The sequence below is a fragment of the Cottoperca gobio genome, chromosome 14, assembly GCF_900634415.1.
Source record: "Cottoperca gobio chromosome 14, fCotGob3.1, whole genome shotgun sequence".
Classification (NCBI taxonomy): domain Eukaryota; kingdom Metazoa; phylum Chordata; class Actinopteri; order Perciformes; family Bovichtidae; genus Cottoperca; species Cottoperca gobio.
In genome coordinates this window covers 11,607,400-11,634,538 of record NC_041368.1, presented here as the reverse complement: position 1 = coordinate 11,634,538, position 27,139 = coordinate 11,607,400, and the positions used below count along the sequence as shown (strand labels likewise).

Sequence of the window (27,139 nt, the reverse complement as noted above, 5' to 3'; positions counted from 1 at the left end):
TCCACTGTCTGCCTGAAGTGCTTTCAAAATGGTGACAACACAAAAGAATGCCAAAGTGCCTTTAGTCCAGATTTACACAGCACTCTGTGGTGTGGGGAGTCACTCTGGGTCGCTCAGCTGCCTTCTCTGTAACAACCTGGCAATCACTCAACCCAAATGTCATCCCACATGGCTTCTTTAATGGTTTCCCCTCCAGACAGGAAAACGGTCACTTCCTGTCCTGTGTTGCAAACTGATAATCTTCTCAAGAAATAGTTGCAACCTTTCTCCAATGTGTTTCCATTTCAGAGTAATGTTATTATTTATCAAACTACAGTCAGGGTACTGCAGTTTTAACCCCAGCAATACTTTTTGTGTCTACTTTATGTTTATTCTGGAAGACAAATAAATTGAAATGCAGCTTATGTGACAGTCACTCTTCTTCTGTATGTTGCGGTACATAAGAGCATAGGCAACCAGTAAGGCAATTAAAAACAATATTGGCACAACTCATCCAACTTTAAAAAATAAATCACTACCTGAATTACTTTGAGTCTTGTCTGTGATTGGACAGAACCTTAAAAACAATGACTAATGTGAGCTCAAACTACTGGTGGTGAAGTGTGAGAGAGTAAAACTTGTTTTTAACATGGTCAATGCTTCCAGGAAGGGATGCACTGATCTTACTTCAAAACAATTTCAAGGCAGAACTTAAGAGTTGTCCTATATGATAAAATTTCTCCTTCATCGACGTGACTTGAGTTCCAGAGGTGTGTTTCGAAAAACGACTTTTATAGAATTCCTGATAGCTCCTCTGCATACCAATGACACTAGCTCAATTCTGCAGATGGAGAGATGACAGCTGTGTTTTGTACAAGCCTTTAGGCATTTTGTCACCTTTACTGACCTGTCAAGTCAAGTCAACTCAAGTCAAGTCTGAAGAACCCAAATAATATCTAGTAACTCTAACAGAAGGGAAATTGCTTTTAATGTCACTACTTTCAAAAGGCAACTTTCTAAATCCATTCCTACACGTATTTGACATTTGATTAGTTTTGCTAGTCTAAAAAAAGGTTCTCTCTTATTTCCCAGGCACCTAATCTTGGACAAGTAGACTTGCAATGGCTTGTAATGCTCGGAGTCTCAACAAGAGGGCGACATAAATACAGTATGACCGATGTAAAACATCTCTGATCCTGCTCAGTAAACTGACCAAAGAATGACCACTGTAAACAGACTTTACTCAATGTGTTGAAATGTGTAACACATTTCTAGAAACACTACTCTGAATGCTAAAAATCTGCATGTGAATATTTTACCATGTGTTCAACAGGTGGGGGATATCAGCTGTAACCTCTTGTCTCCTGCTCATGCTGGAGCCATGCTCCATGCTAATTAGCAAAGAGCCAGCCCTCCTGTTTGGCCTAAATTAATTAATCAGTCCTCATTATGCACACTGCTCCACTGTAATTGCCAGCACAGGCACAGTGATGAATGATAATACAGAAAACATTCTCGTTAATATGGAAAAGTGTGTGCCCACCCTTATAACGAGACAGCTCATATCAACAAGAACCTTTTGTCACTTCAACACGCGTGTACAGAAACACACAAATTCCGTGTTGACCTAGCCTTTGCGAATCCTATTCTCAAGATGAGTGGAACAGACATGAGGGTAATGGAAGGGTCTGCAGGGACCACACAAGCTGTGGGTTTCTACTGCCATGAAGGCCATGCATGACCAACCTTGGAGATAAACCAGAGCTGGCCACAGCACCATTAATTTGCAGCAAGCAGCCTCATGTGGTTTGGGATTAAAACAGGTACAATTTAAAAAGAGATCTCTGAATGAAAATCAGTTTACCTCAAATCAAACTTGTTTACTTCTGTATAGGAGAGAAAATAAATCCTCTCTGATCTTTATTCCCCTCGGTGCACTGGTTGACTTTCAACATCAGACATTAATCATTGAGTCTTAATCTCCAACTAAAGAACAGGCCGGGTCACACACAAGCCCCTGTGTGGTATTTAGATGTTGTGTATTATTGGTATCCTCTGATGCTATTATTCCCTTTGATCTGCGAATCTTATTTGAGGGATGGCTCATATCTTAGTGCCTGTAAGCCTGAATGTTTGTGGCATATTGCACATCGTGCAGCAAAATATAAGCTGAGCCCATACAGAAACCATCCACACTTCCACCAAACCCTCTGTTGACTCTATGCCACAGCTGTAAGCGGGTCCCTGGAGCTATTTTTAATCAGAATATTTTAGTTTTCTTTTTAATTTATCGAGAAGAATGACTGGATATTGTCATGCAATGGAATGATCTGTTGTCAATATTATAAATCTAATGTTATTCCAATGTTTTTTGTTTTTTTAGAATTTCTTTAGAAATGTAGTATATACTACTTTAGTATTATGTTTTCATAGAAAACACGGTCAGTAATGTACAGTAATTGTTGTGGACTGTGAGCACTTCTCTCTGATCACTGAGGGTAGTGCAGCGTCTGCCCTCCCGATTAAAGTGACAGGAAATACTTTATTTTCTGGTGTGTTTTTTTTTTTTACAAGTAAGCAGTAGTTTGTAGAAAAAACACCAAGATTATCAATTTACCACAAGAACATTGTTGCACCAAGGCACAGACTGGGTCCAGTTCTACAAAGATGGCACAGCATATGACTTTTTGTTGTATGCCAATTAGCTTATTTGTTTTTATTTATTTATTCATCTTAAAAACAAATATTTTACACATATTGCTCTTGTGCACAAACAAATATGTTATTTAAAAAAAGTTTACCTTTTTTTTTTTTTTACTTTTCAAAGTAACTAGGAAATGCAATATAATAATTAAAATATTATATTATAATAAAAATAATAACAACAATAATAATATTTTTTGCTTTCTCTAGGTGGTCTCCTATTGTGGATTTCAATCTATCTGCACAGCATCCAGACCCCATGTCATAATTAAACTGTTCAGAAATATGTATACAGCACGAATGAATGAATTATGAAATTGGAAAAACAAACCTAAATACTGAAGGGTACAAATGCCTGCACGCAGAGATGACCACCATGGCCAATAGCTAACAATAGCCTCTGTTTTGATTTGTCGGTGACTCTATTTTTCCCAGACCTCAGGCAGTATTCCCACTGGTTTAATTTTAACCTCTCTGCTCTTGTGTTTAAGTGCTTCAGGCAATAACACAAATCACTTATGTTGTAGTTTTTGTGCTTCCTACAGGATGCATGTTCGTTTAAATATTCTGAGAATCACTCGCAACAAGGCAAACAGATGAATCCATATAAGATAAGCAGACAAAGGTACAGATTCTCATGCACACACTTGGATAGTTTTGCTTTTAAAGAAACATTTAGTGTAACATGAAGAAAAGAATGGAATGTGATCATTTCTACTTCATTTCAGAGCAATAACTTGGATTAGAAAGAAGGGTTGTGTGTGGTCGAAGGGACATTCATGTACCGTAAGAGTGGTAGGTGAAGGAGAAACGAGTGTGTCTTTGTCTATTTTGACTTCTGTGTGCATGTGTGTTGAATTGTAGTTGGGAGGGCTGTATAAGTGGCTCAGAGTAGTTCACTGCCAGAGCATATTCATTTCAAAGCCAACTCTGAGACACACACCAGGGAAGTGGGAGCAGGGAGGCTTACTGGCTAATCTGGTCAGAGAGCGAGCTGGAAGCTACACAGAATTCTTAATGTAGTGGATGAAAAAAAGAAATCTAATTAGTGAGCGCAACCACAGAAACAGTTCTCCATGTGTGTGTGTTGTATAGTGTGTGTGTGTATAAGTGAGAGAATAGATGAGAAAGAAATTAAGCGTGTGTGAGTTTGTGTCCTGAGATGTGTTTAAAATCTCGAGGTCAATCTGACCTCCTCTCTGACCTCCCTGTGTGAATTTTAGCTTTACAACTGAGTGCAGTCTCTTACACTTGGATGTCAAGCATGATCCTCTTGTCCTCTTCCACATGAATACCCCAGATGCAGTCCTGACCCTTGTCATAGGCCTCAGGCCAATTAGGAGACAGGACCACACCGGCAGAGTCTGTGATCTCTCCGCTGCACACAGCTGCAACACACAAACAGCTCAGGTTGACACTGGGAAACAAATGGTCACGGATTTCAAGACACAGAACATTTTGATTATAATGAAATCTAACATAAATTGGAAAGCAAAGTAAACGTCAAATCGTACCATTTGTAATGTATAGAAACTTAAACTAGCACTTTCTCTGACGGCCATGTCCTGAATGCATTATAAACATACTTATGATGCTTATAATCTGCTTATAGCACTGTATTAATGTAGTTATTAGCACTCATTCATATTGCTTTATAACTATAATCACAACACATATAAAACATTTTATAATGATATGGTCAAGTATAATAATACTTCATAATTACTCAATGATACTTTTTCACAATGTATTAATAGTCTTTTAATCACTGTTGTGTGTTATAATGTAAGTTACTGTAAGTGGTTTTCTTTAAAAATATATTTTACAATGTTTTGTGTGTTCTTGCATAGATTTAATGATACTCATTACTAAAAGCAAAAAATGACCCTTAATCCCTTTATAATGCATTATAACTTTCAATTATAATGCATTATAAAACATATTGTAATGCATTACAACTCCAAACATAATACACTTTGATCCTTGCAAAAATAAATGTCAGTGAGTAACCAGCATTTATGAAGTATTATGAGAGCTTGACTTTATAAGTCGTTATAAAATATACATAATGTGTTATGATTATTATCATAAAGCATTATGAATATATGACGGTTATAGTGTATAGCTATAATTATACAGTGCTATAAGCAGATCATAACGCATTATAAGTAGGTTTATATTGCATTATAGACATGGGTATCAAAGTGTTATACATTTTTTAAATATGTTGATACATGAATATGACTTCAAAGGATGGAACCATGGTCTTCAAGCTTGATGAAACACAGCTGAAATCGAGTGTGCAGGCTCCTTGATGTGAACCTTGTAAAACTGCATACTACCACCAAACCGCTTGATGACCATGACCCACAGGAGCAGAAATTTAATTTTCTCATATCTGGCTTTACAGGAGAGCTTTTCAATTTCCCTGTGTGGCAGAACAGCCATGCAGGCAACAAAGAACGAGAGTGAGGTCAGCATGTCGACCTGAGTGTGTGCGTGTGAGTGTGTGTGTGTGTGTGTGTGTGTTTGTGTGTGTGTGTGTGTGTGTTAGTGTGTGTGTGTGTGTTTGTGTGTGTGTGTGTGTGTGCAGTCAAGAGAGAGAGAAAGAAAGGAGAAGGGAAAATGCTCAGGGGTAGCTATTTAGTATGATGCATATGTGTAGTGTGGTGATGTTCATCTTAGGCCATCTATTGTTAGTCTTTTTAATCTAAAGCACTTCTCAAGTCTGCCCTGCCAGCACACATATCAAAGTAAATCATTGTTACAATTTTAAGAGGAAATTTATCATGGATCAGAGCAAAGCAGCTTATGAATACATAGTTAACTCCCAGTCTTTAATATTTGAATAAAAAATACTTCACTAGCTCCTGCACTAATCAAGCAGACAATGAATGCTGTGGGTCTTCAGGTCAGTCGTATCTGCTCCAGTGGAAGCACATCTTTGAAAATATTTCTTATATCGCACAATTACTCAAGTAGATGCAATCTGTTGACCCACCCCGACAAGCCGGCTCGGTCTCATTCCACTGCGGGTTTTGTGCGTCCACGCACTCAATCACTACGGAGCCCTGCTCCAGCGTGTAGCCAGGGTCACATGAGAATTCAACCACTGCACCCACACTGTAGGTGGAGTCACTGCCGCTGAAGTTGCCGTACTTCACAAAGGGCTCATAGCACATGCCTTTCGCAAAAGCTGTGGACAAACAGAAAAATACATTGCATCAAATATAAATGACAAGGTACCGGTTACTATTAGCAAACTGCATGATCTACCTGCCTTCGTATCTGATGGCTGCACCAGTGGAGGTCAATGTCCCGTCTGTGGTGAACTCTACAAACAAGTAACGTCCAGTACTGAGCACACCCTCATTGGGCAAATACTCAACCTCGTAGGAGTCGTACACGGGGGGAGAGTCTATGTTGTTGCCATTTTTAATCAGCAGTCTAAAAAACACAAACATGCAGAGAAGGGGAAAAAAACAGTTTGAAATAGAAGTGAGCCTTGAAAGGTAAGAGAAGCACAAAGCAAAAGAAGTTACAAGCTATCCAAGAGCTGCTCACTGTTCCAGTTGTGGCTGTAATAACTTTGAGATAACATTCTCCACCACTTGGTAATGAGGTGAATGGTCATGTGTGACGATAGCCATGTGGATCAGTAGTTACTGACGAAAAATGTAATGCGATTGCTGTTTCCTACCTCTCACTACCCTCTGTAGTCCCTTCAATTCATCCGCTTGATAGAACACTGTTAAAGGATTATAATGATAAAAGGTCCTTTCAAATTCATCTGTCGCTCCCTAAAGATTTTGGTTATTTATAGCCATTGGTCTATTCACAGGCATGCGGTTATTCAGAAAATGAGTTTAAAGCTTGCCCCCATCTATTAGCTTAAGACACAAACATTAACACTGTACGCGCTCATTCTCAACGTGTGAATATTATTATTTTTTTAGCAGTCTGCATACACCACCTGTCATCATCCTCTGCCAGAGCCACCTTCTCAAAGTGTATGTGAAGCCGCTGGCCTTCGGGGGCCTCCAGGACCCAGTGGCACGTCAGATTGTTGCTGTAGTTGCCAGGGAAACCAGGAGAGACGATTCGACCATAGGTGGCATTTTTTATCATTCCCCCACACGATGCTATATGAGAAGAAAGAGAGAGAAGACAAAGAGTTACAGGGACTAGATGAGAAAAGTAATGACACCTACTGTGGTAGGGGGATTTTGGAGAAAAGTCCCCGTCTGAGCATTGATTGCAATATCCAGTGGACTGTGGCGGGACTACACTAGGCGGCTCACCTGGGTCTCAGAGTGTGTGATTGTGTGATGGACTTGTAAAGAGAACAGCAAAACAGCAGCAGTAACACTATCAGTTTAGAGCAGCTGCAGGCAGGCAGGGAGAACTGGAGGCTCGAACTGGCATGAGTATTTACCAGCAGGAGAAGGATAGTCATGCAGCCCAGTTCTAATTAAGGCAGCCAGGTCCAATGGCCTTGTTTTGCACCCGTCTCCAAAAACTAGCTCCCTGTGCTGCTAATCACATGCAAACACATTAATTTGGCCTGTGAGTGTAACTAATCAACGCAGTAGGAGACAACCTAGTGAAAGGCTTCGTTAATCAAAATCATCTGGATTCTAGTGGAAAACTGAAGATGACTTACAATAAACCTCCAATGTTTAAGTTGAGTTAAATGTGCATATTTTAATTGTAAAAGCTGCTTCTGTCTGTTTCTAAAGGATATTGATTTGAGAACATTTCTTGTAAAACATATGGACAAATTGAATTATATTTACATTTATTTCTGATTGCTTAGGCTCCATCTTTGAAACCATAGGCTGTTTATGTAAAACAATACACACTAACCACAAAACAATATACAGCTCTTGCAACAATACAGTACACACAAACCATCATTTAAATAAGCCCACAATGCACCAACTACACACTGATAGTATGAATGAAAACACTTGTGGCTTTTTGTTTTGCGTTTCTGTGTGCAGGGCAGAGCAGTTTAAAACATAATACACTATTAATACAAATAAAGGGAAAACCTTTTTTTTTTTTTAAAGTTCTAACACTCCTCAGACAACATAAGCGCAGTAAAATAAAAGTAACAGAAAAAATAACAGATATGAAAATCTCGCCTTCTTTGTGGCAATTGGCAAAATGGTGCGGCAATGTAGAAACCATATTTACAGTTTTGCTAGAAATGTGTTATTGATTTGAAAACTGAGTGTAAAGCAGACACCCGTGCATTCAGTTTGGAACACTTAGTGAATGCCTTGTAATGGTTTTACAGAGCTAAGTGTTTAAGCATTCAGAAAAAACTCTGCCCTCCAGTCACGGTTAACTACTAGAAGGTAATTGAGAAAGAAAAAATGTTTTAATCTCTAACAAAAGGTTGGCCAACATCCCAATTAACCTGAAGGTATAAGGGCCAACAGTTCTAGTTATTTAGTTTTTTATAATTACAATCTGAGCTGTTTTAATTGATGCAGGTCAGTGAGGGGCTAAACCTCGCTGCTCTAAACGTGTGTCCTGCAAATAAACAGTTTGTCTTACCCACACAGCGGGGCTCCTTCCCACTCCAGTAAGGTGTGGTTGCATTGCGACAGGTGAGCATTTTGGGGCCTTGCAGCTTGTAGCCAGTGAAACAGCGAAAGTAGGCTTCTCCGCCAGCGTGGAGGTGGGTCACAGAAACCTCTCCACCTGCAGGCTCTTTGGGGAACACGCAGCTCAGCACAAAGGCTGGAGAAGAAGGAGATATAAATGTACAGAAGGAGAGAAAAGGTTAATTGATTGATTAATAAAATACAGTGAGTAAAAATATGTTTTCCATGTGATATATTTGGCATCTTTGTGGCCTGTAATGGCCATAAAAAGCCTTTAAAATGGACTAATTATATGATAAGCACTATGTGAATGAAAGGCAGAGACTTACGTCTAATTTGTTTCTGCAAAAGCATGTCAGTAAAATGTATTAAATATGGGATTGTGGTCTGTCCAATGTGTAACCTATTATGCTTACAATGTCACAGAGTAGGGAGTTTTAAAACAATAGCACATTATAGCTAAAATGCAATTCAATTATATCAAACGTTAATTAATTTGCTCATTTTCAGCTCTTCATGATGTTTTGATGATGAAAGACATCATCAAAAGACCAGCTTGGTCTAACATTCATGACAGTTTAAATGTTTCTGCCAGCGCCTGGAGGCCTGAGGGAGACTTCCAATGTAAAAATTAAGATTTTTGATGCATAATTTCGCCGGACTAAATGTTTTATTCGGAGCAAAAATCCAATTCTAGCCAAAACAAACAGCCAACAATGTTAACTGGCTCCACAACATAATCCTCTGTGTCCTACATTGTGTATAACCCCCACTGTTGTGTTGCATTGTTGACCATGTTGTCTATTCTCCAAAAACCCCACTGAGCACCCATACACCTTTATATAAATGGGAGAAAAAAACAAATTGTTTTTCCATTCTAATATGCCATCCTGCTTATCACACACACACACACACACACACACACACACACACACACACACACGCACGCACGCACGCACGCACGCACGCACGCACGCACGCACGCACACACACACACACGCAAACTTTGTTTATAGCACCCTCAGCTCCTAATTAAATGCAGTTTACCAGTTTGTCAGTATGCAAATGTGCAGAGACATGTTTGCTGCACTACAGTAATTAACATCATTGTGTAGAGCCACTGCAAATACTTTTGACAAATAAAAATGTTGCAGATCAGTTGAATATCATAGGCCTTGCAGTATATTGTGATAGTTGGAAGAGGAATTGCCTCTGTAGTAGTCAAAGGGTCGTGATTCCAGCAGGGTAAGATCAATGTTCCTGGACTTGCTCTGCATTGTTGTCCTGTCCTTGTTTTTGAATAAATGGTGTAGGACGGGATGGAGTTCACATGGATAATGGAGTAAGCTAACCGAGTCTGTAATGGAAGCTATTAAACAGCCTTCTCTTCCTGTCTAACAGCCACACTGTTCTACCTCATTAGTGTAGGCACTTTAATGACCAGACTAAAACTTTTGGAAAATGTGTGAACAACAAAACAAGCAACATAATTGGACCCACTAAGGCTTGTGTTACAATCACAGTTTGATTGTGCGCCGGGAAAATTACAGAAACCTTTTAAAAGCTGCAACTTCAGTCAAACTTTGCAAGTTGCACGTTCATGTTTCAGCTTAATGGAGTGTACGGAAAGCCTTAATAAGAGCTAATAGAAGGAGAAAACAACAATGAAATAGGGAATGCTGAAAAACCTGTCTGTGCTGAAATGGTACTGGCAGTCTCAATAGCAATTATGTTGATAATCGGGCATGGGCTATGTGGTGTAAACACCTTAATATACTTCTGTTAATATAATTACAGATATTTGTTGTGAAGACGTGGCTTATAGCAATTTTCATGCGCATAGTTGAAGAGGTGTTTGGTTTGAGCCGTCTATAAATTTACCTTGGAGCTACCATTTTCTATTTCCTTGCATCCAACTTCTTTTGCTTGATTCTTATCAAATTGAACATCACAGAACTGTATCTTCTGGACATGCACCTCTATTGGCATGAATCAAAGAAGTAGAAGTAGCAACATCAGAATCTGGTTTATGCGAGGTAGGTTTTCACATAAAAGGAATTTGCTTTGGAGCATAACATAAAAATAGTAAGAGAAAATAAGATACAAAACAAAAGAGTACAACAATCAAGAAACTTAAATATAGAATAAAAGAAAATAATACAATAAAATGATGTACAATATATCTGAAAAGAAAATTACAATACAACTAGAATTGCACTCGGAGAGCGGAGACCTCCAGCAAGGTCAATGCTGCGATCACGTGATTATTCCGTCAACATATGAATGCAGCACAAATGCCCTATCCCGTCCCCGGGTTTTGGATTCGCTCCAACATTTTATGGCTTCTTGACCCATGCTACAATCTACCACTACGTTTTGTGAAAATGGTACAGTAGTTTTTCCTTAATCCTGCTGACAGACAAACCGAGCCAAAAACATAACCTCCCTGGCAAAGGTAAATATGAAAAGAAAGTATAGAAATACATACAATACAATACAATATCTAAATTAAAAGAAAATAACTGCAATTTTAGGAGGAATATGCAAAGGTTCACAGTATGAAGTATACAAAGAATATGCAATGTATAGAGATTTAGTCCCAAAGATGTGCGTTAATGTAACGCATATGGACAGATGTGAAGACGTTGATGTAATGTGTTAGTGTTTATAGGAGGACATAAAAGTCCATGTCTGTGGAGGTCCCGGGCCTTATTGATGAGGCTAGTTGAAGATGGGAAGTCTAACATTTTTATTTAGTTTTTTGGCATGGTGGTTTTTAGAACATGGCTGACCCAATCTATAATGTCCTGATAAAGTAAACACCAACGTTTAGGGTTCCATGATAAAACAGCTAAACATCATAGATTCAGGGCTTCAGCAGCTGCCCCATGTCGAAAAATAAATCTGACACTTGACAGAAACACACGAATACTGTAATATATTCTGGTTCGGAGCTCTTTGGGTTCACTGATGCAGAGCGAGTGGAGGTGAAACAGCACAAAAAAAGATTAGACTCTAGCATTACCTTGAAGCTAAATTGGAAATTAAAAAATATTATTGTATCAATCTTTGAACTTGACCTTGAGGGAAAAAAGCCCTAAATGCATAATGGCCATAAAAGCTTGTAAAGCTCCCGCCATCTACTATGTTTTCAACTCCTGACTTTTTTCTTTTACACAAGCCACTGGTAACCACCATAATGAAACAAGCCTTTCTTTTTGCACTAAATCAGTGAGCCACAGGGACGAGGTACAGTGCCCCTGGGTCATCCATTCCATTCATAGTTTATCACTAGCTCCAATGAACCTAGTTATTGCCATTATCATAGCAGCATTTACATCCCTATTGAGCATGCAGCGGGAGAGCCAGAGGCAAAAATTGAGGAGCCAATTCCTGAAGTATTAAATTGCGTGCGGTCCCCATTCCAGTAGATGTGGTGCTGGGCCATAAAGTCTGATTGTTTTGCCATTACAAATAATAGGTCCACAGTGCAGACAGCCAGGAAGATTAGCTGATGGTACTGTAGGGCCACAGGAAACATATGTGTCTTTGGTTATTATTTCCTTGTAGCGAAGAGGAAATTGTCACTTTGGTAATATGCAGGTGAACCTTCCGTTTCAGAGCACGGCTAGTATCGACCATAAACATATTTATATACAGTTTATGGTATGGACTAGCACAAATCAAATCTCAGCTTTTGCAGAGAAACAGAAGTTGATAAAAAAGGTTCCATTACCTACAGGAAGTTGTGATGTACACCAGTGAAACAATAGTATGTTTCCAAATGGTGTTATTGATGATGCTGTCACCAACAACTGGATGGCCTTTTCTGTTTTCCTCACAGCTACCAACAACATATTGTTTAAAAGAAAACTGCGCAGTGAAGGTGATAACACATTTTCTGTTGAGTTGATGAACAAGAAGATTAATCTACTTGCACGTATATTATTAGCAACATGCTAACGTTACTGTCCAAAGCCAGAAGCAACCGTAAGAATCCCAAATAGCTAGAAACCTCATCTAGGTGCTATGAAAAAGACAGAGTAAAACACCCATTACAATGAATAAATAGGCAGGTGTTGTTTTGTTGTTTGCTATAGCTTAGTAGAAAGAATGTTCTGCTACCTGGGGATAGCTACTGTAGCTATTTTGTTGAGTTGCCTTTAGCGAAAAGCTCTCTGTTAGGCAGTAATGCAGTGTGTTGGGCTTTTATTGTGAAAGGGAGGTCACGACCCGGAGGCGGACAGAATTGCTTAGTGAAAGTGAAGCTTATAGGAAACCAATCTAAACACAGACGGTGTCATTATTTTACAGCCATTACATTGTGCAATCAACATTTACTTCATAATGATAAGTTAGAGCAAATACTGTATCTATTTCCACTTTAATTGCCAGGAATATTATAGATAATAAGGTGGAAAAATGTAGTTGTGGAAATTATGCATTACTGACATACATGCTATTATGTCTCACAAACATCCTTAATAAGTGGCATGTACAGTATTGGTACTATGTTTAACATTGTTTTAAAATAGGTACCCAAAAAAGAAGAAGGAAGAACAAATAGATAAAAGCTTTTGGGATTTAAATGGCACTGTTTGAAGTTAGAAAATTGTTTTTATGTGTAGCTTGTCATAACCAATATATAATCATCAGGCATCTGAACATGAGATAAATGTTTTTTTCACTTTGTTTTTGTCAGTTCCCAATGCTTGTTCACAAAAGTTCTAGACCCCGTTGTGCTGTCTTTCTTTTTGCCACTCTCTTATCCGTGCAACGGCGATGGATCTGTCCTAGCTTTCTTTTAATATAAAGTATTTCTGTTTATATTGCTTCCTGCCCTTTCTCACTCATCTTTAATTCAAGTTTTGTTTTTTTGTTGTCAACAAATATGGAACACTGAATCTGTATTTTGGATACAATTATTAGTTATTGTTTCTCCAACCCACAGTCAAAAGTTGCCCAACTTTCGGAAATTACTTAAAGAAAGTAAACACTTGGTGCGACTCCTGTATTCAATCCCACACTCCTCCCATTAATGAGTCTTATTCTGCTTCATGCACAGTTTTCATTTGCCAAATTGAGAACCAACCATTGTTGACTAGGGCACAATAGATGAGGTGAGGAAGCCAGTAAAACTAAAATAGTCACCGTATTTGGACAAACAAATAAAATGCATGTCAATTTAGGCCTAATAGACTGCTGCACTGTTGTATTCCACGTGTTTCCTGAATCCCTTCAGGTGGAGAGCTGGAATGAGATCAAACTTGGCAAGGTGAGGGCAGGAGATAATAAAATAGGGTGACAAAAAACAGAACATGAATAATGTATGTCAATTGTTATTATATTTAATGTATTTATGTATTTGGACAATATTATCCGTCATGTGTTACACCAACATTTCGGGAGTAAAATGTGTTTTCCAAGGAGAGAAAATCCTGTGCTTATGTGTAGTCATCTCTAGTCAGCTGTATTTAGCAGGTGACTTGTTCTCACTGTATCACAGCCTTATGTCTGTGCACCAAAGCATTACCTTTTTACAGAAAGATCAATAGTGAAAGTGATTCAGTTGTAGAAAGCCAGACCATAGTTCTGCCATGATATGGCCTATTGATATTTATGTGGTTGAGTTAAAAACTCGATTTTTATGGTCATTTACTCAATAAAGGCTATTAAAGAGAAATAACGTTGGACTAGAGGCTGCATCTCATCAATGCTACTGAGAAGTTGTGGCAAATTGGTGGATCGCTGCCAGAGGTGCTCTGGCCAACCCAGCTTATTAGTTCCAGCCAATCAATAATTTGTGTAAAGCATCGCTGCCATTGGCACTGTCATTGATTATGATCTACTTCACAAAAACCTGAAATGAAAATACCAGGTCACCTATAAATGTTAAGAGGTCTGATATGATGGCAATTACATAACAAAGAGGATGAATTCCATCATACATTTAATTCAATTCAAAATGAAGAAACTTCCTTTCAGAGTAAAACTGGCCTTGGGTTGTTCACATTTGCATGTGCAGTGTTACATTAATTAATTAGTACCCACAATGCTCATGTATATGAATGAGTTTTCTTTTTAAGTAAATTACTTGACCCTTCTGTTAAGAAATTCAGGATAAAGGTTTTACAGGTAGAATTTTACTTTTGGCTAAATAATTATTTTCATTGCCAGCACTAATATAATATAATAATAATAATCCCTACAACAACTTATTCCAGCCTATTTCCTTAAAGCTTCTCAACACATGCACTGTAATATGGATGTAGATGTTGGCCAAGAGGATTGTTCAATAGGTCGCCATTGTCAGTAGGTGTGTATGTGTATATGTGTATGTGCAAACTGTATATTTTACTATGCAATATGTAGGATTTATTTTAATCTTCTATGGAACTACAGGAGTCCAGAACAAATTTCCCTAAGGGGACAATAAAGTATATCGTATCGTATGCTTTCAGAAGAATGGTAGTGAATTAATGTTCCTGTTCTGTATCGACTTTGCTCATCTGGGTACCAACACTTTAAGATGAAGTATCCTCTGAACATGCTTGCGTAAAGAATTGCAGTCAATTCTTATTAGAACAGTATTAAGTATGTCATTTTTTATACATTCCTGCATAAAACCAGGAATATTTGTGTCAGAAATGGAAATGTTGTCATTATAATGTAGATTGAACAGCCAAGCCTGAATCTGCCCCAAAATATTAATATTGATAGCACTTCTAGGAAATCGCTTGGAGTCAGACAGCTCATTCATAATTGTTGACGTCAATAATAAAACTGCCTCTTAAGTTTTTCTATTGTCTATATATAGAGAGATTTTTGATATCAACATTCTCCAAACCTATACATTTGTTTTTAAAGCAAGATATACTAATACAGATTTACCTTTTTTAGATATTATTTAAACAATTCACAATTCCATATTTACCCAGCTAGACAGGCTAAAAATCGTCACATTGTTATTCTGTTATTCATACTGTTGGTACTGCAATTAATCTTGCATTTATTTTAGTTTGAACTATACTAATACACTTATTTTATGTGACATTTTTAATCACTAATATTTCAAACTGGCTGATGATTTCTGTATGTTTATATTTGAGCTTTTGTGTGTAATTTTTAACATAAGCCATTACGATACTTTATGGCTATATACTTTATATTTCTTTAATGCAATTTGTATTTAATGTTTTATATGCGTGTTTTGAATAAAAAAATAAAAATGTGTGTTTTATGTATGATTTGTTGTTAGTGGCATGCAATGTTTTTTTTTCCAGATGTTGTAGCAGCAGTAACTGTCTCTTGTGGTTGAATACAATGGATGTTCTATATAGATGAGAATGTGTGCATATGTGTGTGTATTGAGGAAAAGATAAGGTCATGGATAAGGATGTACAAAGAAAGTGGTATGCTCCTCTCCTATCCCAAACTCCTAATTCTGACTCCATACATATAAACAGTAAAACACCCCCATAATCATGTTCCAAGTGTTAGACTTAATGCTGATGTTATAGAGGCATCCATCAGTCTGCCATCGCAGGTCGAGCCAACGCTGTAGCAGATATTAATTACCCTGAGCTGAGATCCATCTCTCCACAGTTCTGTCTCCTCTACGCTTGTCCAATCACATTTCTCATAGCCCATTATAAAGGACAAGGTGATACTCTGCTTACCAAGGGTGAAAGGAGCACAAATTGAAATATCTTCTGTGCCTCCAATATGTCTACTCTTCTTCTAGAAATCGTCTCTTTGCATTTTTTCTCATTAGTTTAACAAAATGTGCACAATCAACTTCCAAAGCCATTGATTGGTGGACAACTAACACCACACATCTAACTGCAGGCCACAATTACAATACAGAAAAATGTCTTTCAGAAAGTGTTTTTTAAAGGGTTTTATAAGGTCATAAGAATATTGATATCATAAAGTGCTGAGAAATATCTACAGTAGCATCAGACAAAACAGGGTCTATCTGTAAAATGATTTAAAGATGCTGTGTTCAGTTGAGTTCACATTAGATGAAGCCATGTATCAAATAAGCTATTTTGAAACAAAGTAATTCAAAGTATGACAAGAGTATTTTGGTGCCCTAAGCTACCTCCTGTCCGAAATGTGAAGCCAATGCCTTCAATGTCTTAAACCTGCATTCTCTTTAATATCCAACAGGATCTTTTTGCAACTTGTCTGGTTGCAAAAAGAAGTGCAAATGTACAGAAGTCTATGAGAAAATGACCCGACTTCTCCCTTGATTAATTACCCCAGCAAACATTTTCCTAATGAGTTTATTGTCTCAATCGCTAGTTTTAAGTTTTCCTCAATACAGCATGATGTTAATTTATGAAATTATGATCCAATTTTAAGTAATATAGATGATAAAGCAGCATATGCTTTAGGGTGGGGCTACCTTGTGATTGACAGGTTGCGTTGTCAGGTCTGGGTGTTGTCCATGTTTTCGACTTAGAACTTTAACTCTTTCACAGTGTGTTTTCAGTTCAAAGTTAATTGTAACATGTTGGTCACCTAAACATGTCTTGTTCAGCGTTCGGTTGCTCCATCCTCTTCTGTCACTTATGGTTGCAAAGACCAAGATGGCAATGGTCAAATTCCAAGATGGGGACGACCAATACAACAATCTTCATCAAAACTGTAGTCCACAAACCAATCACGGTGACTACGTCCACTTCTTATATACATCATATGGCCCTAAGCCAGACTCCCCTGATAGGATTGATCCTTTCATAGTCAAATAATTGAATAATATTTGAGTTTTCTTTTTCTTTTTCCAGCTTTGCTCACCTTCTGATCTGTGCTGTCACCAACACATGGTCAATTGTCAATTGGTAGGTTTACATGCACACTATTATCCTTGCTACGAATCTTATCTTGGTTCTAATGATATTTGGGATATGATAGAGAACATAAGAAACCAGTTTATATACTGTATGTGTATTTACATGTTTAAAAAAAATTTTTATTTAAAGTCCTAAACAATAGGCAAGCATTACATTTAGTACAGCATTTTGGATATGTTTGTGCATTGTTTTATTTTGTGGGTCTGCTTTTCACCTGTTGAGAAAGCTTTGTTTTAATTAAGTGGGCATATTTTATAATTGACATTTCAATAGCAAAAATATAGCCTTATATTCATCCTTTGGCCATATTCATCATACATACCTGAATTAGTCTTAGCTCAGGACAACCTTAGTTTCACTATTATTCAAGGGTGTATATCTTTACAGCTTTTTTCATTATATATTTTATTTATCGACAAGTACCTGACTAATGGGGAGCGTGAACCTGCACGCATTTATACACAATATCCTGGTTGTGAGTCTTATCTCGGTTTTGATCTTATTCAGGTTATAATGTTTGCATGGAACATATGGAACCACCTCATTTTCCTTATGAAGTGGTGTGCAGCATCATGAGTCGCAAAATAAGCAGCAGCTGGAAGTTTCCATTAATAATATGAACGGCATCAGCACCCAGTACAGTGTCACCAGTCCGCCTGTAGACCCCTCGATATCAGGAGCATACTACGCTGTGACCATTCGGTTTATTTAACAAATGAGGCATTGTCTCATTTTAACTTTTGGTGAATTTACACAGATGCAAAAAGACAAAGCATAGTACAACAAACACCTAAATTGGATGTTTTCTTTTCACTAGAAAGAAGACATGTTATGGAAGCAAAAAAAAGCCAAAATCTCAAAATTGGCCAGTGCATTAAAAACAATATTTTTGCCTGGGGTGTTTTGCCTTAACAATACTGAAAAGTCAAGAAAATAGCACAGGGTTTCCGTATACTGTATATTCATCGATAAACCTTGAAAATATTGCACGCAAAAATTCTGATGAATAAATTAACTGAAATGCAAAGAGAAATGAAGGAGAAAAGCATACCCACTGACAGCGTAATATATTTCAACTATTTGGAACCATCTGTCCCAATCTATGCACCACCCTGTATGATCTGCACTGACCCCTCGCTGTCATCATTTCGGCCTGACCACACAGCAATATTCACATGTCCAACAGCGACAGGCTGATTTATCTCACGGCACTGTTTTGATGTTCGATTTCATTTTCGAGCCGATGAAAGTGCCACAGTAATGTGGTGGAATGAATGTTTTGTCCACCAGCATCCACCATCAACTCAAATTGATGGAGCATGTAATTGCTGGCCACTTTGTGTGATTGCTAAGATAAACAGACATTGTTGCGGACATGGGAGATCAATGTCACACGCGAAACAAGAGAGAGAGAGAAAGAGGTATTTATTGGCCATCATATTTAACGACAACATACAGTAAGCATCTATGCTGACAGATTTAGCTGCTGACATACACTTTTCTCCTGTAGGCACTATTTGATCTCATTCAATAATTAATTCTGTATAGTTTTAATTTCTGCAAAAGTCAATGGAATTGGTCAAATGGAAAAGGCCAATTCAGCGCTCACAAAACTATTGAATGTATTATTTCCAATGACAAGCTATGGTCCCTCGTGCCGTAGACTTCGCACCAAGAGGCAACTTCCGGTTCTGAAAAGTGAAGCCAATACAGAAGTGCCTCAAACCAGCATCCTCTCTAGTGACCAGTGACTCCACTGGTTGCAAAAAAAGTTTGATTGTATAGAAGTCTATGTGAATATTATCCCACTTCTCACTTGATTTATTACTTCAGTTAGCATTTTCCTGACGAGTTGATGGTCTCAATCGCTATTTTCAAATCTTCTCCAATACAGCATGATGTTCATTTTGTAAATTATGTTCCCATTTAGAATAAAATAGATGATAGAGCAGGGTATGCTTTAGGGTGTGGCTAATGTGTGCTCCCACTGTTGTCCAGTTTGGCAAGGGCACCATCGCTGCATCTCAAGTTTAGCGACGACAAGAGAATTCTGATCGGTTTAAAGAAATACAAACAAACTAGAGTGTTTTCCCCCTATAACAGAATGATATTATGTGCAGCAAGAGATTAGTCGGGCTATGCAAGATGGTGCTGGCTCACCTTGGTAATGCAGCAGAACGAATCCGGAGTTGCGCTGTTGCTCACTGCGAAATCGGATGGAGATCTGGTTGCTCCAGCTGCGTAATATTAGACCTCTCATCAAGACTGACTCATTGGCAAGGATGAAGGGTTCTCGGCCACCCGTGTCCTCCACTGTCACCTGCTCTCTCTCCAACACACTCACATTCAGCACCTGAAAAAAAGAGACATAAGATAACTCACCGGCCTTTATTGCTGCACCTCTGTGTATCACGTATGATGTCATGCAAGCAAACGGTTCACTGACTGACTTATTGCAAAAGGTCTTTGTAGAGTAACACATTGCACAAATGTAACAGGCAGTGCATTGTATTTTAGCTCTGTTAGAATGAGCACATTTATTTATATCCACTCTTTGAAAAAAACTAAAGGCAAATGTCAAAGACTTTTAACTCCAACACTAAACACACAAAAAAACTCCCAATGCACACAAACATGGTGAATAACTGTTGACTTATGAGGTCTCAGTTCACACCAGATGGGATCTTAACTCAGCACCCCCCACTGTTGTGTTTCCATTTAATGCCAAGTTTAGTCTAATGATGTTTCTCTGAAAAATAGGTCACCTGCTGTGTTACTTTTCTCAGTTGTCTACCAACGCAGTAGCACAGGGATATGTTTGGTTTAGTCATTTCTTTGTTAACCTGCTCCCGGATTGTAGACACGTTCTTGAGTAATTGTAGAATCTGTCTGGGTCATTCCACTCATGATTGATTCATCCTCTCTCTGTGTTCGCCTTGTGCCTGTAAGCCAGTCTGACAGCAGTGTTTTATGTCTTCAACAGGTTTGAACAGCATCTGCAGCTAAATCTGGTGAAGGAACCTCGGGAGTATTGCATGTAGTTAAACTGTCTGGATAATGGAGCGCTGACACATTTTGGAGCAACATCTGATTAATTTCCTGAATGAACTATAAAAGAGGCATGTTAATCTAGCAGCAGGTCATGGTCATTATTCTGCATGATGAAAATAAAAAGCTTTCACCTTCACTTGTGTTTGCAGAATAGGGATTTCTGACTTCAACTTCTTCCAAGGTGAATGGAGAAGGCAAAAAGTATTCCCTTGTGTTTGCATGGCATTCTTAAATAACAATGTTGTTTGACAGACTTTTTATTGGAGTTAATACAGGTTTTAATATGTTTATTGAGTTCAATCAATTGAAATTCAATGTGAAAGACATGCCAGAATTTAAACTTAAAACTTTAAAACAATGAACTAACATTTTCAACAGAATGTGAAGAGGTTCAGCTCAATAAGCTGTAGAATACAATACACAATATAAAGAATAAACTATAATACTCTAAAATTTAGAATACAATAAATATCACAAACTACTACAACTATAATTTAAACAGGTTAACATACTTTGTTAACTAGTTGGGTTTTTAATAACTGATGATTTTGATGATTGATGAATTTAGATTGTATGGACCCAGTAGTAGGGGTGAAATACTCCCCCCCACCCTCCCCCAATTATTTTTTCAAGCATGTGGCTCGGAATCACACATTGAACTTGGATGAACATTGAAGAAAAATGGCAGAAAACCGGTTCAGAAAAGTGAAACTGATGCAGAAGTGCCTTTTACCTGCAATATTGATCATGGCCAGCAGAGGGCAACACCACTGGTTGGAAAATGTAGTCCAATTGTAAAGAAGTCTATGAGAAAATGACCCTACTTCTCACCTGATATATTACCCCAGTAAACATTTTCCTAATGAGTTTATGGTCTCAATCGCTAGTTTCAAGTCTTCTTCAGTACAGCATAATGTTCATTTAGTAAATGGTGGTCCCATTTAGAGTAAATTAGACGATAGAGCAAGGTATGCTTTAAGGCATGACAACTGTTTTCCGTTCTGGGTGTTGTCTTTGTTGCAAAAAAACAATACTACAAGGCTTCACTTCGTCTACTTCCTATTTGCAGTCTATGGTTAAAGATAACTCACCCTCAAAACAAATGGCAAATCAAATAACTACAATTTATATATAGCTAAATGTTTTGTTTAATTGGCCTTTGCTACTAAAGAGACAGGTGCTCAATCTGAGGATTTTAAACTATTATGCAACCAGATCCAAAATGGACCCAGCTTCTGTCTTGAAAGACAAGTGCACCATCAAAGCTAATTCAACCACATCTAGTTCAAGCTCTCAGTGAAATTCATAACGTGTTCTAAAAGCTAATGCTGTCATAGGTAGTGGGCTCAGTTCTCAGGTATGCCATGAGGCAGAAAAAGGGTTGCTGGCCCTCCATAGGCCGATGTCCCTGAGGTAATATGTGTGCAGGAGCGTTAGTGCAACAGCCTGGAAAAGCTGAGACAGTGGGCAGGATGCACGACGGTGGCAGCAAAATGAATTTGGCCGGGTTGGCTGTCACTCAGAGCTGGCAATGAGTGCAGAGAGGCTAATGGACACTCTGAGACTGAGCTTAGAGGTGACTTCTTCCTGAATCATCCATGAGGTAGGCCACTTTGATTGATTTGATTTCTATCACAACCAGAATTTAACACCAGGAGGTTTTAAACCAACTGAAAACACAGAGAGCAAACAGTCAAACAGCGGGTATTCTTATGTGTTGTGTGCGTGTGTGTGTCTTACACAATCACCTGTGCATCTTTTTAATACAAAAACTGTGCATATTACTTTAAATAGTTAAGTTGTGGCAGAAGCCTTAAACAACAGTGTCACAGTGCTTGATAAAGGAGTGCCACATGATTTTAGAATCCCTGTTTCTCTCTTTCTCAAGGGCAAAGCCAATGACAAAGCCTTAGGCAGAGTTATTTTCTTTTTTGTTCCACTACTCCCTTTCTGTGTGTGTTAATATGGAGGGCTTGGATGTTTTGCAAATCAGGTTACTTCAGCTACTTGCTCATCTTATAACTTCATAATTCACCTCCAAAGTACAGCACAGTAATTCTCCTTCAATTTAACATCAATTATCATATAGTCAAGGAATTAGATGATAGTGATGACAATTTTACTAACCACGGGTCTGACAAATTTAGACAACCATCGAGACTCAAACGTATTGTGATTGATTGTTTGCATTGCAGTCTTGTATAATATAGCTTAAATGTTGAAACATTATCACAAAATGTACTTAAGTTATTCCAAGCCTACATTCAAGCAAGGTTCCATATTTATTTAGTTTCAAGTCAGAATGTATTTATTGGGGATTCAGATAAGACCAATTTCCTTCCTCTCTGAAATTCATTCTCAAATTATTATTTTGTGATGTGTTTCTGTTGCCTCCACCATTATGTAAAGCTGGTGAGTCAATGAGAGATGGCTGATATTCCACCATGGTTCATAAATGTTTCAGTCAAGCATCTCTCCAAAAAACAAAAACAGGCTAGAAATCAAAATGTCCTTCTTGCTGAAACCCTGCGTGTAACTGGAGGAAAGTCTTTTGTTCTTGCTCAATTCACCCTCCCCTATTTCCAATCCATGTCACATTTTAGCCTGTCTAAATGATATCAGATACTGAATATCCCAACATTTCATAAAATGTAATGACAATAAATCTGAGCTCCTACTAATTGGAGTAGCAATTTCTACCAGCCATTTTATCCATTCATGTTTTCTTTTTTTCAACTCAACAAAATCCGTGTTCCTCCTGTTGACATGCTTTTATTTTTTTAACAGCCTGGACTGCTGTAATGCACTTTATGCTGGTATCTGTGAGAGCTTCCTCCACTGACTCAAATTGGTGCAGAACATTACAAATTGCACTGTTGAAGTATCAAACCAATTTGCACACACACACATATATATATATATATATATATATATATATATATATATATATATATATATATTTATATATATAAATAATGTCACTGATTCGCTGACTCATGCCTTGGTGTAACCTTACTGTAGATCGATGGATGGGATTGTCAGCTAGTAACCAAGGGTGACCAGGCCTTTGCAAGCACCCATGGAGATCAGACATGTCAAACCTTATCTCTTTTTAAGACATTCTATCATTATCAATCAATCAAACTTTATTTTTTGTATAGCACCTTTCATACAGATCAGTGCAATTCAAAGTGCTTCACAGATGACAGACAAGCTGAAAATAAGTGTTTTTACATAACGAAGACTGTGATTGTGTTTCATCTGGTTGTGTTTGAGCCTTCTTAATTATTGATATGACCATAGGATTGCTTTTATTTTGTCCTTATCCGTACCTATTTATATACATTTTATTAATTCAATTATATTTAAAATGTTCTCTTTAAAGTTTTGGTCTTTTCTTTGTTCTTTTTCAGGAAGTACACGTTATGACTTAAGAAAAGTGATATAAAAATAAAGTTTATAATTTATAATTAATTGTATTGATTGATATGAGGAGATGTTGACATTTAACTATTCCTGTCAGTAAAAACGTTTCCATTTTTTCCTTTGTTATCATATATTCAAATTGTAGAAAAGAAGTTTTGGTATTTCTTGTTTATTTAATAAACATCACATTGTGCAGGTGTTTATGGTATAATGTCCATCTAATTTAATGCACTCTGGTATTGCAACAACATATAATCATAACCAGTGAGGTCAAACAGATAGTTGGTCTTTGACCTCTTGGTTTACGTTCACCAGGGAGGCTCGTGAAGGACAGGTGAGCAGATTGTGGACAGTGAGCACTTGGACTGATGGATAGTTTGGCCCCAGAGGGCCCTATCATTTGTCATCCACCGTGGGACCTGTCAGTGTAGCCAGCAACAGCTGTCCTGCCTCAATTATGAATCATTGGCCATGTCAGGAGAAATCACACTACCTTATCTTCACCAGTGCTGGAGCCAAATCCCCAGAGGTATTTCTTTCTCTCTCTCTCTCTCTCTCTCTCTCTCTCTCTCTCTCTCTCTCTGACAAACACACACACACACACACACACACACACACACACACACACACACACACACGTACATGTACATGTACATGCGTGTGTGCACATATGTACACACACATTCCTCTGAACTGTAATGAGAGCAGGCTTAATGTAACTCCTAGCTGGAATCTCCGCCTCAGCAGACACATTTGTGAGACCGGGGATTTGGCTGACTAAGCACACTTCTGCACCAACCACAACATTATCAGAGGATGCCATCCAAACATTGTGTTGTTCCATTTTTTTTTGATAAGACTTTTTGCTTTTATCCAGCGCTAAGCAATGCATGAAATGTAAGAATGTCCTTTTAGGTGCTCTTTCAAGTACCATTGTTAACCTTTCAGCATTTATTTTTTCCATCCAACTGTTCCAATAAAATATTTCCTGAGCCCAATCAAAATGAGGGGACTAGAGGAGAGAGGGTCATCTCTCTCCTCTAGTCCCTGTCTTTTTAATCAAACCACTATATTGAACAAACCAAGCTGCAAGGCCACAATACAATTGACAGGCCACAACTGCACTTGGAATACAAAAGGTAGGGGGAAAATTTCAAAGATAAAGGTTTCAAGGGATATCAATATTTGCAGGAGTGAACCTTGCTCTTGCTGTTTTCACTATGATCTTTGTAGAACAGGGAGCTTCCAGGGTACTGCAGTGTATGAGCATAAATAGTGAGCAGAGGTGAAGATTCATCTTATCGCATCCAAACAGAAAGCAGGCTGGCATGGCTTTTAATCTGTTACTATAGAGTCCCTGCTGGTATCTGACAGTCCACATGAGAGATACATTAACAAGACTAGGTGGAAGTCTATGGTTTGACCGTGTTTGGTCAATGTGCTAAATAATGGTCAAATTGTTACATGTATAGTCAACGGTGTGTTTATGCAACATATCCTTATGCAATGGTTCGTTGTTCCTCATTTTTTTATTGCGTTGTCCTACGAATGTCCAGCAACACGTTTCAATTTACGCACGTCACATGCATTCACAAGAAACAACTTGGTTATTTTTAGGGAACAAAACTACTGGTTTACATTTGGTTTAGGAACAGATCGGAATTTGGCTTAAAAAAATGGAAATGGCGTTACTTAAGTACAGAAGTGGCGCTACAAATAAATCCCTTCTTGTTTCACACAGGACACAAACAGCAGTCTTGTAGGTGAAAGCAGGGACGTGCGGTCAGGGGAGGCATGAAAAGTAAAAAAACAAATAACAATAAAATAAATATAAATGTATATTTGTCCACTGGGCTGAGCTATAACTGCATTTTATGTATGATTCCAATAATTTTGATCATTTTTTTAGTCAAAATCGCTGTATTTGCGTATTCTCTGTTCAGATACAGGAGAGATGCGAGCGGATACAGCGACAAGCTGAGCCTCCCCTCGGATTGCGCAATCCCTCACAAAGTAGGTTGAGCGCATGCATTTGGCGCGTGCCTGTTGCTATCTCTCTGTATGTCGCCAATATAATGTTTACAGACACTTTTATTATGTGTCCTGACTTTCCATAGTCCAGTTAATGTATGTAATGTATGTGTGTAACATATTTAGTCTTGCTAATGTGACATAAAACCACAGTGAGAAGATTAACGCCTTCTCCATGTATTTAGTAATATGTTTACGACCCTTTGTACACACTACTCGCTGAACCGCCAGACAGCAACCTGGGTTTTTTAGAGATTCAGCCTGTGGACGTGGCGATGTGATTTGTGTCCTCAGCTGAGAGTATTTTCCATGTTTGACTTATCACGTTAATAAATATATTTAGATTTAACTAGAAGATTGCTGTTTTGATTCGACATTCACGCTCCGAGTTCTTCAACTTTTTCCTCAACAAAAGTATAGTCTGTATACTGACCATCTCACCTATAGTGAGACGGTCTATATATATATATACAAATATAGACGGTCACTATAGCCTATAGTAGCCGGAACACTTACCAGAAAATAGGCAAAAATATTAATATTCTCCATCTTCCTTAATTTGATCATTTAAAAAATGTCAAAAAGCTACAAATAGTAAGCAAACATCTTAATCCAACCGTCCCTAAAGACTGCATTTGTGTAAATTGACATGGAAGAACAATAACCCTCAGATGTTCATGGAAGTTACGATGTCGTAACTTTGCGAGACTTACGTGAAACGGGTAACAAGTTGCTACAAGGTAGATCCGACCTCCGTACGACCATAAGAGGTTTATGAGCTGCTTACGAGCAAACACAGGCATATAAATAGTATGAAATTAAGATGACGTTAATATTGGCCTTTTTGGATATTGCATATTGTGTACATGTCCTTACCACTCTTCCTTAGTAAAATTAGGTGCACATGTGAAAACTGTACAATTATGGAAGCCATTGAAGAGCTGCTGCCAAGAAAAGGATGTCATGGAGGAATTCAATGAATATGAGGGACATGGTGCAAACATAACCTGCATAACAGATCACCCAGGATTCAAATCAAAGTGTCTGGATGTTTGGGTGTTGCAGAGAGCCTACCAAAGGTATTCATAGAGGGACAGACAACAAGCAGGTGATCAGCCACGTAATGAGGAAGTTACTTGTGTGCACAAATGTGTAGAGCTCAGAAACTTTGATGTATTTTTGGGAAGTCGAATGGTCACTCTGGCACAGTCACAGAATAAATAGATCAATAAGCAAATAAGGTTGAAGTGATTACCATTGACATGTATTATCTTGTATGTTACAGAATGTATTGCTATGTGGCACACTGCTGGTGAGATTCTGCTGGGGAAAAAGATCTGTGCTACGTTTCCATCAGACAACTACACGTCGTTCAAGTATCAGCACTTTATTAGTCAATAACAAAACACAATGTCAGTTCAGTGATTGAATCTGCTTCTATACAGCACAACAGCATCCCTCTTGTTTGGTTCTTCC

At 38.1% G+C, this 27,139-nt stretch overlaps 1 protein-coding gene across 1 annotated transcript in view; it reads right to left on the bottom strand.

The window, feature by feature from the left end:
- LOC115019241 (seizure protein 6-like) overlaps positions 1-27,139 on the bottom strand; it is a 102,629-nt gene that overhangs the window by 12,333 nt on the left and 63,157 nt on the right. Inside the window, 6 exon segments of the mRNA XM_029448702.1 lie at positions 3,932-4,070; positions 5,684-5,878; positions 5,963-6,129; positions 6,656-6,824; positions 8,248-8,433; positions 19,316-19,508. Coding sequence (XP_029304562.1) covers positions 3,932-4,070; positions 5,684-5,878; positions 5,963-6,129; positions 6,656-6,824; positions 8,248-8,433; positions 19,316-19,508 — 1,049 coding nt within the window.